Source organism: Erythranthe guttata, chromosome 8 (assembly GCF_056151865.1).
Source record: "Erythranthe guttata isolate IM_541 chromosome 8, IM_541, whole genome shotgun sequence".
NCBI classification, from domain to species: domain Eukaryota; kingdom Viridiplantae; phylum Streptophyta; class Magnoliopsida; order Lamiales; family Phrymaceae; genus Erythranthe; species Erythranthe guttata.
In genome coordinates this window covers 4,970,467-4,985,127 of record NC_142540.1, presented here as the reverse complement: position 1 = coordinate 4,985,127, position 14,661 = coordinate 4,970,467, and the positions used below count along the sequence as shown (strand labels likewise).

The 14,661-nt window shown below is 37.9% G+C and overlaps 2 protein-coding genes across 2 annotated transcripts; both read left to right on the top strand.

The window, feature by feature from the left end:
* The first annotated feature begins 5,670 nt into the window (after positions 1 to 5,670).
* On the top strand, positions 5,671 to 6,688 carry LOC105954995 (germin-like protein subfamily 1 member 13). The gene is made up of 2 exons (XM_012978699.2): positions 5,671 to 5,878; positions 5,982 to 6,688. Exons 1-2 carry the CDS (start codon positions 5,752 to 5,754, stop codon positions 6,545 to 6,547), a joined length of 693 nt encoding a protein of 230 aa, XP_012834153.2. The 5' UTR covers positions 5,671 to 5,751; the 3' UTR covers positions 6,548 to 6,688.
* A 5,138-nt stretch (positions 6,689 to 11,826) lies between these two features.
* On the top strand, positions 11,827 to 12,834 carry LOC148768355 (germin-like protein subfamily 1 member 13). The gene is made up of 2 exons (XM_012978697.2): positions 11,827 to 12,045; positions 12,175 to 12,834. Exons 1-2 carry the CDS (start codon positions 11,919 to 11,921, stop codon positions 12,738 to 12,740), a joined length of 693 nt encoding a protein of 230 aa, XP_012834151.1. The 5' UTR covers positions 11,827 to 11,918; the 3' UTR covers positions 12,741 to 12,834.
* The last annotated feature ends 1,827 nt before the right edge of the window (positions 12,835 to 14,661 follow it).

Below are 14,661 nucleotides of genomic sequence, written 5' to 3'. Positions count from 1 at the left end.
CATTCAAAAGCCCAACTTGGGCGCCCGACAGTGCAGTGCACGCCCATGTTGGGCGTGCAGTTGGCTGTTACACGCCCATTATGGGCGTTTGTAGGCCAACTGCACGCCCAACATGGGCGTGCACTGCACTGCCGGGCGCCCGACTTGGGCTTTTGGGTTTTAAACCCTTTTTTTTTTTTTTTTTTTAAATCAATTTTTTTACGTTTTTTTCAGGACGATACATCTACATTTGAAGTTGATCATACCGATTATTTTACCACTACTCAGTTGTTTGACTCGAAGGATGAGGTAGTGGTTTGGGTGAGGTTCGTTGCAAGAGGTCTTTTTGTGAAAATAGTAAAAAGAAGCAGTCCTAAAAAAAAGATTTTTTTGACTTGTGACCTATTCGGGAAAAAACGAGAATGTCCATCAACTAATCCAGACGCGCGCCCGAGAAGGACCGGTAGCAAAAAGATAGGCTGTGGTTTTTATATTGTCGGAGAGCTACGATGGGATGATAGATGGGAGGTCAGAGTAATATACGGGAAGCATAATCATGTTCCGATATATAAGTCCGGGCATGGGATGAGTGCATTGTCTCAGGAGGAGGCGAAGATCATTAGTGATCTGTCACAAAGTCATGTGCCGCCCAAGAAGATTTTGGCTAACTTGAGACAAAATGGTTTGGGTCTCGATGCTTATTCGAAACAAATATACAATCAGAAGGCGAAATTGAAAAGACTATCGAGGGGTGACCGTCAGTTCGGTCGGGCATATAAGGCTCGACCGTATCCATCCATCGAATAGTCCCGTGATGAACCGTCTTTGCAACTTCAGATGACACTTTCAATCCAAATGGCGTCCAATTCACCTATATTCATTTAATTATACACATATATTAATAAGCATAATTAATATAAAATGATACTTACATATATAATACACATAGATACTTACATCTGACGGACGCATCGAATCGAGACGTCTACGATAATCTACAAGTATATCCTCGTCCTTAGGAATATGATGTATCACCTGCCACCGTTTACACCATGGCTCTCCCGTAACATGTGCGTTAACCATCGGAGGCCGGAAACACGGAAAATACTCATATATCCAACACTACAGTACGGGAAATAATAATACGGCATAATTAATAACAACAACAACAACAACAACAACAACAACAACAACAACAACAACAACAACAACAACAACAACAACAACAACAACAACAACAACAACAACAACAACAACAACAACAACAACAACAACAGCAACAACAATAGCAACAACAACAACAACAACAACAGCAACAACAAGAACCACAACAACAACAACAACAACAGCAACACCAACAACAACAACAACAACACCAACAGTAACAACAACAACAACAGCAGCAACAACAACAACACCAACAGCAACAACAACAACACCAGCAACAACAACAGCAACAGCAACAACAGCAACAGCAACAACAACAACAACAACAACAACAACAACAACAACAACAACAACAACAACAACAACAACAACAACAACAACAACAACAACAACAACAACAACAACAACAACAATAATAATAGTAATAATAATAATAATACCTCTAATAGTGTCAGACATCCAGCAATCTGCGCCGCCTCAGCTCGCGTAGCCATGCCCAACTGTCGGTACAGATAGGCCAATGTAGCCGAACCCCAAGAATACTCGCAAATTAGATTGATTTCCTCTAACAGTGGGAAAAAATCTGCTCTAACCTTCGATCCACTCTTATCCACGAACAACAACTTTCCAAGCAAGTATGCAATATATGCTCGTACCCGATACGCGGAAGGAAATGTAGAATTGTCGCCATACTTCACCTCCAAATCATCTAACCGGGGTCCGCCACCATACCACCACTGCTCCATAAGTGCGGGTGCGACCCCGAAAGCTCTCGCACCAAGCTGGATCGCGTCGGCCTTATCCATCCAAACGTTAGGGCGAGTTCCACTAACTCGCAAACCCATGATGTAATGCACGTCGTGCAGGGTAATTGTCATCTCACCGAATGGCATGTGAAAACTGTTGGTGTCCGGCTGCCACCTCTCAATAAAAGCCTCTATGAGTGGGTTATTGTGCTGAGGCAGCGAACAATAACGCAAGTGATACAAGCCGGTACTCTCCAGTAGTGAGACACAATCATCGTCGTCGGGGCCCGGCCAAGTACACTTCGCGTGCGACCGTAATTTAACCATATGTCGACCCTGTTCAAGATATATTCATATATAAGTATACCACAAGCAAGTGTAAATATTATAAACAAAATTTATTAATATTAATAAGTATTACCTTTCCCTCCCAAATGTCGAAGGCAATGTGTGCTCCAAAACTTGGAATCAAGTGAGCGTATTTAGGTCCACCGGGTGTCTCACCGGTCAACATCCAAGGTCGAGAAGGAAGTTTTTTTCTCGGAGCGGTGCGGGACCTCGAGACAGGATTAGAACCATCGAAAGTACCACCCATCGGGACAGGAGGCGGAGTCGGAGTCGGAACATCCTCGTAATCGTCATCGGATGGAAAATCCGGCACCGGAAACTGATACTTCTGCTGAAAGCGTAGTTGTGGATCGTACTCGTACTCTTGCGGCTGCATATATGCATCCATGGGTGCATCCATCTCCTGCTCGGCCTCTGTCTCTGTCTCCTCCTCAATCATCGTACGTGGGGGTACAAAAGCACCAGTGCGTTCCCCACGACGTTTAGAACCGGTAACATTTCTATTATGTGTCCTTCCCTCCCGTTCCGCAGTAGTCTCCTCCACCGGATCTGCAGGAGGACGAATCAGGAGTCCTTTCCCTTTCCCCAGTCGGAATTTTTTCGCCCAATTAGACATCCTGTAAACATAAAATTATTATAATTGTCTTTGAATTAACTAAATTATATTAAATTTACTAACTTATTTTAATTCAGAATAAAAAATATTTATTTTAAATCAGAAAAAAAAAAAAAAAAAAAAAAATTAAACCGAACGCCCGGTTTGGGCGTTTCCCGGCCGAACCGACGCCTGGACCGGGCGCCGGTTCGCCCGAGAAACGCCCAAACCGGGCGTTCAAACTGTGATTCCACGCCCAAGTTGGGCGCCGGCAGCATGAACAGACGCCCACTTTGGGCGTCCGTTCATGCAGCCGGCGCCCAACTTGGGCGTTTGGCTATAAGTTCCGAAAAATTCAAAAGCCCTACAAATCGATTTGTAGGGCTTTTAAACATGAAATTGGTTGCAAAATCGAGTTACCCATTGCATATAACACATGTAGGTGTTGAAATTACCTGAAAAAATCGAAGCCCAAGCTCGAAATTTGGTTGATTTCGAAATTTTTCGAAAAAAAAAAAATTTCTGAAAATTTTGGAATGGGGGGTAATTGGAGAGAATTTAGAATTTTAGGGGTTTTAGAGAGATAAACTGTTTTTTACTTTGAACGGTAAATAGCAGTTATTAAACCGTAAAGAGCATTTTCTTATTTTAAAGGGTAAATAGCATTAAACCACCTAAACTTTTTCAGTTTTTGTGGATCACCACCTGAACAATTTTTTTTGCATGAGTTCACCTGTACTTAATAAATTGTGTCACTTTGCCATTTTTTTGCCCGTTTTCAGGTCAAAATGACCGGTTCTCAACACATGTGCGTTGCACATGACAAATCTAAGGCTATTGACGTCTTTTCCATTTCTAAAATGGAATAAATGTTTTTTTTAGGATAAATGGAATAAATGTTAAATAAAATAAATAAATAAATAAAAAGGCCTTCATCTTCTTCCCAATCCCAGGAACTACCCATCTCACGCACACCACCCCACTCTACTCACCCAATTCACAATTTTCAGCCGTCCGCCGCTCACCACCAGGAACCAGCTCCGCCTTTTTGCACAACCACCAAGCTCACCACCATCACCGCATCTTCTTCACATCCGCCGCCCACAACCCAGCTCCGCCCTCTTGCACAACCACCATACTTACCACCACCACCACATCTTCAGATCCGCCGCCCACAACCCCAAACGAGATTTGTCGACAATGAACACAATACATTATAAAGTTGTATTTTGAACACATTTAATCCCAACCCATTTTAATTGAATGAAATTGGTCCTAAAATTACGTCAAAAATGCCCATTTAATTTTCCCTTTCCCCAATTCAGGTTATATGAACACTATTTTCTCTCGATTTCTTCCTCCGAATCAACTAGATCATCTTCCAACGAATGGAGGATTAGATGATCTTCTCACAATTGAGGCCGCGGCGGAAGTGTGCGGCGCTTGGCGGTGAGATCGGTTGTGAAATCCTCTGCTTTTGCAACAAACACACTACCACTCCGAATAATAAAACCACCACCAGTTGCACAAAAATTCGTCCTCCCATTTTCACCAAGATCATCCCACTTCAATTCAAATGCAAAATAAAATTAATTTTTTTATTAAAATCAACAGATCTGAAGCGGGATTCAATCAAAGAATCAAATATTCGATGAAAAAAAGTGAAATACAAACATATCAAGTTAATTAATACCGATTAAATTAGTGAAAAACGGGAAAGACTGTGTTCTGTGTGTGTATGTGTGTGTATGTGTGTGTGAGAGAATCTTTCTTCAAAACCTGTGTTCTGCAACTGCAAGTGGGTTTTATCCCCTTGCATATGTATGTATAATGTATGTATATATAAAATTAATTAATTAAATAAAATAAAACTGACATGTTCTTTTTTCTTTTAATTATTCTATTTTATATTTATTCCATTTTCAAAAAAAAATAAAAATTATTCCATTTTAAAAATGGAAAAGACATCAATACCCTTGAATTTGTCATGTGCAACGCACATGGGTTGAGAACCGGTCATTTTTTTACCTGAAAACGGGCAAAAAATGGCAAAGTGGCACAATTTATTAAGTACAGGTGAACTCGTGCAAAAAAAAAATGTTCAGGTGGTGATCCGCAAAAACTGAAAAAAGTTTAGGTGGTTTAATGCTATTTACCCTATTTAAAAACAATTCAATATTGATAAATTAGTATACATTTTTTCCAACAATGGCTCATTTCAATATCTAGATTGCAATGTTGCATGTTAACGTCAGGGATCAAGATTGGCTATGGCTGAAGACATATATGTATAACAGAAAAGAGAACAGAAAATCTTTGTAATGTTGACCAATTCATCGATACTGACAGTTACAATACAAAAATAAATCTTCTTTTGTCATATATATTTTAACCGACTTCAACGAGCGGTCGCATATTTCCTATATGTCGAAAAATTCTAGCTACCCCATAGTTCGTTTAAAAATATTAAAACAATATATCAAACTTGACTATATTCGATCTTTGGTTTTACGTACGTCGAGAACATATAAAGGTATTTGGTAAATGGTAGGTTTTAACCAAAAAATAAGACCCGGCATTGAATTGGAGTTACAATTGACATGTAATTGAATATGTCAAATGATTAACATTAATTACACGCAAGAAGAAAATGACCTTTTCCATGGAAAAAAATATTCATAAAGTAGCTTTAGTTGTTAAACCCCCTTTAAGCATATACTTGGCAAGGTTGGAGACTTTTCAACTCTTAGTAAAATAATAGTAATTGCAAAAGAAGGGAGATGACTATTTCACATCAAATCTCTCTATAAATAGGCACAATTTCTATCCAAACTCATAGACATAACACAAAAATATATACATATATATAAGCAATATACTTAGATCATTGAATATCATCCAATATTATTAGCTAAAATGAAGATGGGTCTTGTCTCCCTCACAACATTATTTGTTATTGCTTGTTTGGCTTCATTTGCATATGCATCAGATCCTAGCCCTCTTCAAGATTTTTGTGTTGCCGTTAAAGAAGCCGATGCAGCTGGTAAATAATTTCGACATCTAACTAATTATATTTGTAATTATTTACCTTATATTAAATAATCATCAAATGATAACTTTGGCATCTTTTTTGCATGCATATATAGTTTTCGTGAATGGGAAGATCTGCAAGGACCCTAACATGGTTGTGGCCGAAGATTTCTTTTTGTCGGGTTTAAACAAGCCTGGAAATACATCAAATCCAGTTGGATCACGAGTCACTCCTGCTAATGTTAACCAAATTCCAGGGCTCAACACGTTGGGCATTTCTGCTGTTCGTATAGACTACGCACCAAACGGTTTGAACCCACCCCACACCCACCCACGTGCCACCGAGATTCTAGTTGTGTCAGAAGGTACTCTTTATGTTGGCTTTGTCACTTCAAATCCAGCTAACCCCGCCATTAAGAACAAGCTCTTCACAAAGTATTTGTACCCTGGGGACGTTTTCGTCTTTCCAGAGGGTTTGATACATTTCCAATTCAACGTGGGAAAGACCAACGCTGTCGCTTTTGCTGCTTTAAGCAGCCAAAATCCAGGCGTCATTACTATTGCAAACGCAGTGTTTGGTTCGGATCCACCAATTAATCCAGCAGTTCTAACAAAGGGATTCCAAGTTGAGAAGAATGTGATTGACTATCTTCAGGCGCAGTTCTGGTGGAACATCGATTAAGTATGACACCCTCGTCATAAGAATCTTGTTACTAATGAATGACATATTGTCCATAATAAAGCTATTGTACTGTTCTTTGTGTATTTCATTCGTCTGAATAAATAATATGACTAGTATGGTTTGTAAACTATACAAAGCACATCTATCTTGTCGTTGTTTTAATGAAATTATTTTTCCGGTAAAAAAAAAAAAAGGAGCTAATGTGGAACCAATAATTCAAAGGATAAAATGCACTTTGTCCCCTAAAAATTTCTCATTTTCACACTTTTCCCCTTACTAATTAAATTATAAAATGAGACTCTCCCCATTCCAAATTTTATTCTAGTTGCATTTTCCCATAATTGACACTTTTCGGCATATTTTTTACTGGTATTGTCATTTCTCTGTTCACTTAAAGTGCATCAGTTAAAGAGCATTTTCGTCCTTTCACCATTCCCACCCAAATCCTAATGTAATATAGTTGGACCAAAAACACAGACTTATTTCAAAAAAAAAAGGAGTTTTTCTAAAAAAATTGCGCATATTATATTGTGATTCCAAATTGTAAGAATCCTCAATCTCTTCTTCCGTTACCATCTATTACGGTGATTCTATCCCATAGGTTCAAAAAGTATGAGTTCGAAACAGAAAGAAGGAAAGAACATAAAAAAAATATAGGTAATGTATGAAACACAAAAAAATGAAATTAAAAATTCGATAAATCGTAGCTCAAACAATTGAAATAATAAACACAAAGAATGAAATGCACAGAAATCATACATGTGTTCAAAAGCTTTTGCCTTAGCGAGGACAAAAGAAGAACCCTAATTTTGGAGAGAAAAATGCAACCCTAATTTCGGAAATCCTCAATTGTGCATTCACGGGAAAATTACAGTTTATGTCCCTAAACTTTACCACTCTATCGATTTATGTCCTCAAACATTTTCAGCCACGAAATATGTCCTCAGACTTACCACTTTTTAACAATTTATGTTCTGCCGTCAACTGCGTCAGTTAACTTGGACGGAAATATCACGTGTGGCGCACGTGATGTCGATCTGGCCGTTAAATGCTGATATGGCTGACACACTGAGATGATATGGCCGAAAAATTGACATGGAGTGACTTGTGGTTCTCTCTTCCTTGATTTCAATTTTAAAATTCCCAATTTATCATTAAAACCCCCAATTTCGCATTCCCCCGATTTCATTGAACCGAATGTAGAAACCCTAACCCTCAAATTCTAGTCATATTCTGCACTACAACACACAATTTGATCGACATCGAAACTTCTACCTCCCAAATCCCCATAATGAAGTTCAAAGATATCAACTTCGAAGAAACTTACCAAAATTGAAAATTCTTGTTCCATTGTGAAGTTCTAGCGCCACAAATGTTTGAAATTTGCGAAATTATAGTTGGGCAATCTTGTTATTGCGGAATTTCACCTCAATCCAGTGCTTCGTACGAGGAATTTAGAGGGTAGGGTTTTTGCATCCGGTTCAATGAAATAGGGGATGAGAAATTGGGGGTTTTAATGATAAATTGAGAATTTTAAAATTGAAATCAAGGGAGAGAATCACGTGTCACTTCATGTCATCTTTTCGGCCACATCATCCCAGTGTGTCAGCCATATCAGCATTTAACGGCCAAATCGACATCACGTGCGCCACACGTGATATTTCCGTCCAAGTTAACTGTTGAAGTTGACGGCAGAACATAAATTGTTAACAAGTGGTAAGTTTGAGGATATATTTCGTGGATGAAAAAGTTTGAGGACATAAATCGTTTTAGTGGTAAAGTTTAGGGACATAAACTGTAATTTTCCCTGTATTCGCGGTTTACCCAGAATCAAAAGATTTGGGATTTGCGCGCATAATTACGTATATAAACCTAAAATGACAAAAGTACCCTTCAAGTGAACGGAGAAATGACAATCCTGATGAAATACGTCGGAAAGTGTCAGTTAGGGAAAAGTGCAATTAGAATAAAATATGGAAGCGGGAAAGTACAAAAATTGAAAATTTCTAGGGGTCGAAGTGCATTTTGTCCTAATTTAAGAACCTAAAATATAGGTAATATATATATATATATATTTTTTTTGCAATAAAGAACCTAAAATTTATTAAAATATACCATTATATTTTTTATGAAGGAATAAACATAAATAATGTTTAATTAATATTTTTTAGTTTTTATTTGGTAAAAATAGTAATTAAATTCATATTTATTTAAATACTTCATTCTTACAAATCTATACTTAGTGATGACAATGAAATCGAACCAACAATCAAATTCAACAAAAATATAAGAAAAAAACTTTATATTAAAACTTGTTGTAAAGTTAAATGATATGCACATTAGTAATTAGTATAAAAAACCAAAAACACATTTACGAATTAACAAAAAAAATGAGAAAATATATTCAAAGTTCTATTAAATTAAAGGGTTAATAGCATTTCGCCACCTGGACTTTGCCCGTTTTTGCACTTTGCCAGCTTAACTAAAAAAAGTTGCAAGTGCCCACCCAAACTCAGTTTTTTGACGCACATAACCACCTAAGGGGAATATTCCAGCGAATATTCTCATTTTTCAACGCACGCGCGATGCACATGCGAAAGTACAAGCGTTTTTTTCGTCTTTTCACCTCAAAATATCATAAGAGGGTGAAATTGAAAGTACCAGGGACTCAATTGAACTTAATTTGAAACTTTCACAAAACATCTGGAAAAAATAAAATATATATTCAATTTATTTATGAAGAAATTGATTAAACAAATAATAAATTTAAAAGGAAAAAATCTGTTGACCGTTTTTTAGTTAAATTACGCACAAATACAATCACTCGAACAAACCTCTTTGCTTCCTACAGATCGAATCCGCCTCCGTTTGTCTTTTTTTTTTTTGTCTCCCTATTTTTCGACGTAATTTCAAACAAGATTCGAACTTTCTTGATTCTGAAGATTGCCCAGAAAAGCAATTCTAATTGGAGCCTGGATTTTTTAATATATATATATATATATATATATATATATATATATATATATATATATATATATATATATATATATATATATATATATATCAATTGTAAAGATCGAGGGAAGGGGGAAAAGATAAATAAATGGTGATGAGGTTGATGCAAGATTCAATGCCGGGAGCAACTGAGGCGGCGGCGGCGGCGGCCCTTGTTGCCTTTGCTATTGCCCAGGCGACTAAGTTCATTTCTTCCTGCTCTCTCTCTCTCTGTGTGTTTTCTTTCCGTGATTTGTGAAAGTTTCAAATTAAGTTCAATTGAGTCCCTGGAACTTTCAATTTCACCCTCTTATGATATTTTGAGGTGAAAAAACGAAAAAACCCTTATACTTTCGCATGTGCATCGCGCGTGGGTTGAAAAATGAGAATATTCGCCGGAATATTCCCCTTAGGTGGTTATGTGCGTCAAAAAACTGAGTTTGGGTGGGCACTTGCAACTTTTTTTAGTTAAGGTGGCAAAGTGCAAAAACGGGCAAAGTCCAAGTGGCGAAATGCTATTAACCCTAAATTAAATGTACTAAAAAAGCATTCTAGAGCCTCCAAACATAAAACACGTTATCAAACTAACAAATACGCATAACGAGTAATAAAATATAGTTAATTACTATTTTTATCATTGAAAACTATGAAATATTCATTAAAAAAATAGTTACTACAAAAATGTTTATTTCATGGTATATTTTATTTCCTTCCAAATCGTCCAACTCATCAGCCACATCATCTAGTTTATTTTTTAATCTATTTATTTTTATAAATTAAATGTCAACTCACTCAACTAACCATTGCCTAACCTATTATAGCAGGTCATAGGACTAAAATTCTCAACTTTTGAAACTTACAGGACTAAAATTCTGATTTTGAAATATGATGGACTAAAACTCACAACTAGCAAACTTACAAGACTAAAAAACTCATTTTACATTTTTGATAATTTAATTTGAACACCAGAAAATACCAATGTTTCTTTGAACATATTACTTATATTATTTTATCAATATAAATTGGGGTTTTCTTCATTAGTGAATGGTTATGTTAAAAAACAATTACTCGACGAATGAACAGTTCAAATACTTGCATGAAAATTGAAGCCCTGCTTCACTTTCATCAAACACGTTTACCGTCAAAAGAACTCGGTGGCAGATCGTTGGGCTGATCAGGCATATTCGCATCACGAAAGAAAGGAGTTTTTTCAAGCATCGACCTTAGAGATTGAAATGGAAGCAGCTCATCTATTAGCTAAGAGTATTTGGGGTCTTTTTGTCGAATTTTTTAATAGTTCAGAGTTCAATTTAGGTATTTTAGTAATTGCACTTTGAACCCACTTTAGGGGTTTTTTTGTAATAGTTTGAAATAGGGTCTTTTTGTAATAGTATTGAAAGAAGTTGGATTAAATTTCTGCTGATCATTCAGTGAAGAGGTCAATTGACCAATAAATTGATTTAGTCATCGCTGAGGCAGAAAAGATCAACTAATTAGTCATGATATTATACAATAACAAAGTTATGACTTCTTTATATTTTATTATTGACAAACTTGACCTTATCCTACTTATATTATAGCGTAAATAACACATAACCCCCATATAGTTACAAGCTTTTACAGATGATTCTCTTTTGTTTGTAATATCAGCACATTTCTTGTGGTTGATAGGACTAGTTTCCGTTAGTTTTTCCGTCAAACTAAACTGCATGTGTCAAATGTCAAAGTATTCCTTTTACTATTGACCCTCTTGTGCTAATTCGTTTTTCCTTTTATTTTTTTAGATAACCCCCTTGAAGTTTGACACACGCAGTTAAGTTTGAAAGAAAAACTTACATAAACTACCCTATAGACCACAAGGGGGTTATGTGCTGATATTACGAGTACAAAGGGTCATTTGATCTGCAAAAGCTTGTAGCTACAGCGGGTAACTGTTGTTTACCCTATATTATAACATTTCACATATTGTTTAATCACGCAATGTAAAAAAGATATATGAATTTTTCGGATAAACGTACGGTAGGTTAACCGAAGCAGGAAAACTAGTTGGAAATGGTGAAGATTGAGAAGGATTCTCAATGAATTAACTGCTACGAGGGTAAAACGAACGACCATTTCCACTGACAAGTTTTATTAACCAATATTGATATGCATATTAAATGGTGCAGTTAGCTGTCAAATATGTATCCTCAAAAACTATAATGGATGGTTGCACACTTTTTATAAACTCTTCCTAATACAAAATATAATTAATTAACAACTACTTGTCTACTTGACATTGTATTCCCTATAAATAGATACCATTTCAATGCTAATATTCTCATAACCTCACAACATCAAAATATTTATATAACTAGTCTTAACAGCAGTCAGAGTTATGAAGATGGCTCTTGTCTCCCTCGCAACAATATTTGTTGTTGCGTCTTTCGCTACATTTGCATATGCATCAGATCCCAGCCCTCTCCAAGATTTTTGCGTTGCAGTTAACGACACCAAGGCTTTTGGTAATTGACTTCTAAAATCCATTTAACTTTGTTTAACTATATTATTATCGCCTAACTACATTAACAATCATCAAAATATTACAACTTTTGACATTTTTTAATTTTTTTTTTCTGCATGCATGTACGTAGTTTTTGTGAATGGGAAGATCTGCAAGAACCCTAATATGGTTGTGGCCGAAGATTTCCTTTTTCGAGGACTAAACAAGCCTGGAAACACCTCAAATCCACTTGGATCAAGAGTCACTCCTGTCACTGTCAACCAATTACCTGGGCTCAATACTTTGGGCATTTCTGCTGTTCGTATAGACTACGCACCAAAAGGTCTAAATCCACCCCACACACACCCACGTGCGACTGAGATTCTTATTTTGTTAAAAGGCACTCTTTATGTTGGATTCGTCACTTCAAATCCAGCTGACCCTGCCTTGAAAAACAAGCTCTTCGCAACGTATTTGCACCCTGGGGACGTTTTCGTTTTTCCACAGGGTTTGATTCATTTCCAGTTTAATGTTGGAAAGACCAATGCGGTCGCCTTTGCTGGTCTGAGCAGCCAAAATCCAGGTGTCATTACTATTGCTAATGCAGTGTTTGGTTCGGATCCTCCAATTGACCCAGTTGTCCTGACAAAGGCGTTCCAAGTTGAGAAGGATGTGATTGAGTATCTTCAAGCGCAATTCTGGTGGAACATCGATTAAACACACAAAGTTGATTATCGTAATAATCTTGTTGATAATATATAAATATATATATGACAAATTATTGTCTTAAATAAAGCTATAGTATTGGTTATGTACTGTGCACTTCATGTCTGAATAAATAACGTGATTTGGTCCGTAGGTCTTTGTCTTCCTCAAGCCAGCTCCGTCCGTACTCCGGGTGAATAAACCTGCAACGCCGGGAGGGGTTCCCGGCGGGAAAGCTCCGACGATCAAGTCAGTGATCGGAATAGAAGAGAAAATGTATATGCAATGTAATAGTGATTAGTGTAAAAATCCCGTCCCCCTGTGTGTGTGTTGATTCTCTTATTTATAGATGAGGAAAGCTTGGCCTCCAAGGCTTTCCTTTTTTAGGTTTTCTCTTTTCCCCCAAGTCATGTATCTTGGGCCTGTATTGTCCTGGGCTCGCCTTACCTTGTTTTGGTATTGGGCTAGCGAGTTAAAGTACTCCCACGTAGATCCGAGGTTCGCGTGATACGACGACTTCGCTCATGGTACCGAGCTAAAACATCATGGGTTCTTCATTATGGGCCTATCATATTGGGCTTACCCTAATGGGCTTATGTTTATTTGTTATTTGTCAAACTAGCCCATATCAACTACTCCCCCCTACTCCTTATTTATAAAACAAGTCGGTTTTTTCTTTACCTCGTTTTATAAGTACGGAGTATGAGGCATTAGTTCGCACTTCGATTTAGATTTACGTCGGCGTACACAGCCCCTCGTCCTTTCCCTTTCATTAATTGTTCTGACACCCCGCGTGGTTGGTTCAGGTTCCCTAGGTCATCATGAGAAAATTTCCATCAACGTTTTTCGCGCTAGGTTCGAGATAATCTGCATTAAATCTTGTCCGTTCGGGTGGGCGGTTATGATTGATTTTTTCTCTTTCCTAGGTCATTACTAGGGGAGTCCAATCGACACCTCTTGCGCCGAATTCGAGGCGACCTACTTTGAATCTCGCCCGTCCGAATAAACGGTTGTGATCAGAGTTTCCACTTTTCCCCCTCCTATAAGTATCTGACTTCCACGAATTTTCAGAATTTTTTCCTCTTCTTCACCTCTACGCTCTCCCTATCCTTGTTTTCCTCCGGCGACTTTGCTTCTCGAGAACCAAGTTCTTTCCTATCCGTGCTTGTTTTCTTCTTCGGCAAAGGTACTTCCCTTTTCACCCTACTCTTTACTATTCTTAGCCTATGTCTTCCAATTCTCCCGACCCTTTTGGTCAAAAAATGCCCTCCAGAGAGGGAGATGAACACCCTACCCTTACTCTTTCTTCTTCATCGGAAGAAGGGCCCTATTTTTCCCCTTCGGGTAAATTACTGAAAAAACCGAAGAGAAAAAGAAGAGATGACGTTTTGTCTTCCGCAAGGAGCGGCTCTCCTTCGCTGTCTGAGGGACGCGATTTAGACGACCAGTGGGGGCCCAGCACTTTAAGCGAGGTAGATTTAGACAATTTAGTTCGCGATATAGGCCTTCCTAGCGACATAGAACTATTGTTGCCTTCGCGAGATCAGCGTCCCCTAAACCCACCCCCGGGTTTCAGCACCTGGTTCTCAGAACAGTTTTATTTCGGTCTTACTTTCCCCATCTCACCTTGGTTTTCCGAGATTGCTCAGTTATGCAATGTATCCCTCAACCAATTTCATCCGCACGCCATAGTCGTCATGACCGGGTTTCGCATGCTTTGCGTCTGGTCCGGTGTGGTCCCTACTCCAGCTCGATTCCGGAGTGTGATGGTTCTGAAAAATTCCAGTCCTTTTCATATTTCTATCTCGGCTCGCCCGGGTTTCAAAATATTAATGCCACCCAACAAAACTGATGGGTGGCAGGGTCATTATTTCTTCGCGAAAAATCCCGCTAATACTCCTTACCTGTGTCCTTGGTTCGCCACTTTACCCGA

Excerpts from the sequence above, each read along its gene's own strand:
- LOC148768355 (XM_012978697.2), top strand. The coding sequence starts at position 11,919 with ATGAAGATGGCTCTTGTCTCCCTCGCAACAATATTTGTTGTTGCGTCT. Across the intron at positions 12,046-12,174 it reads TAACGACACCAAGGCTTTTG|TTTTTGTGAATGGGAAGATC; the intron begins GTAATTGACTTC and ends GCATGTACGTAG.
- LOC105954995 (XM_012978699.2), top strand. The coding sequence starts at position 5,752 with ATGAAGATGGGTCTTGTCTCCCTCACAACATTATTTGTTATTGCTTGT. Across the intron at positions 5,879-5,981 it reads TAAAGAAGCCGATGCAGCTG|TTTTCGTGAATGGGAAGATC; the intron begins GTAAATAATTTC and ends ATGCATATATAG.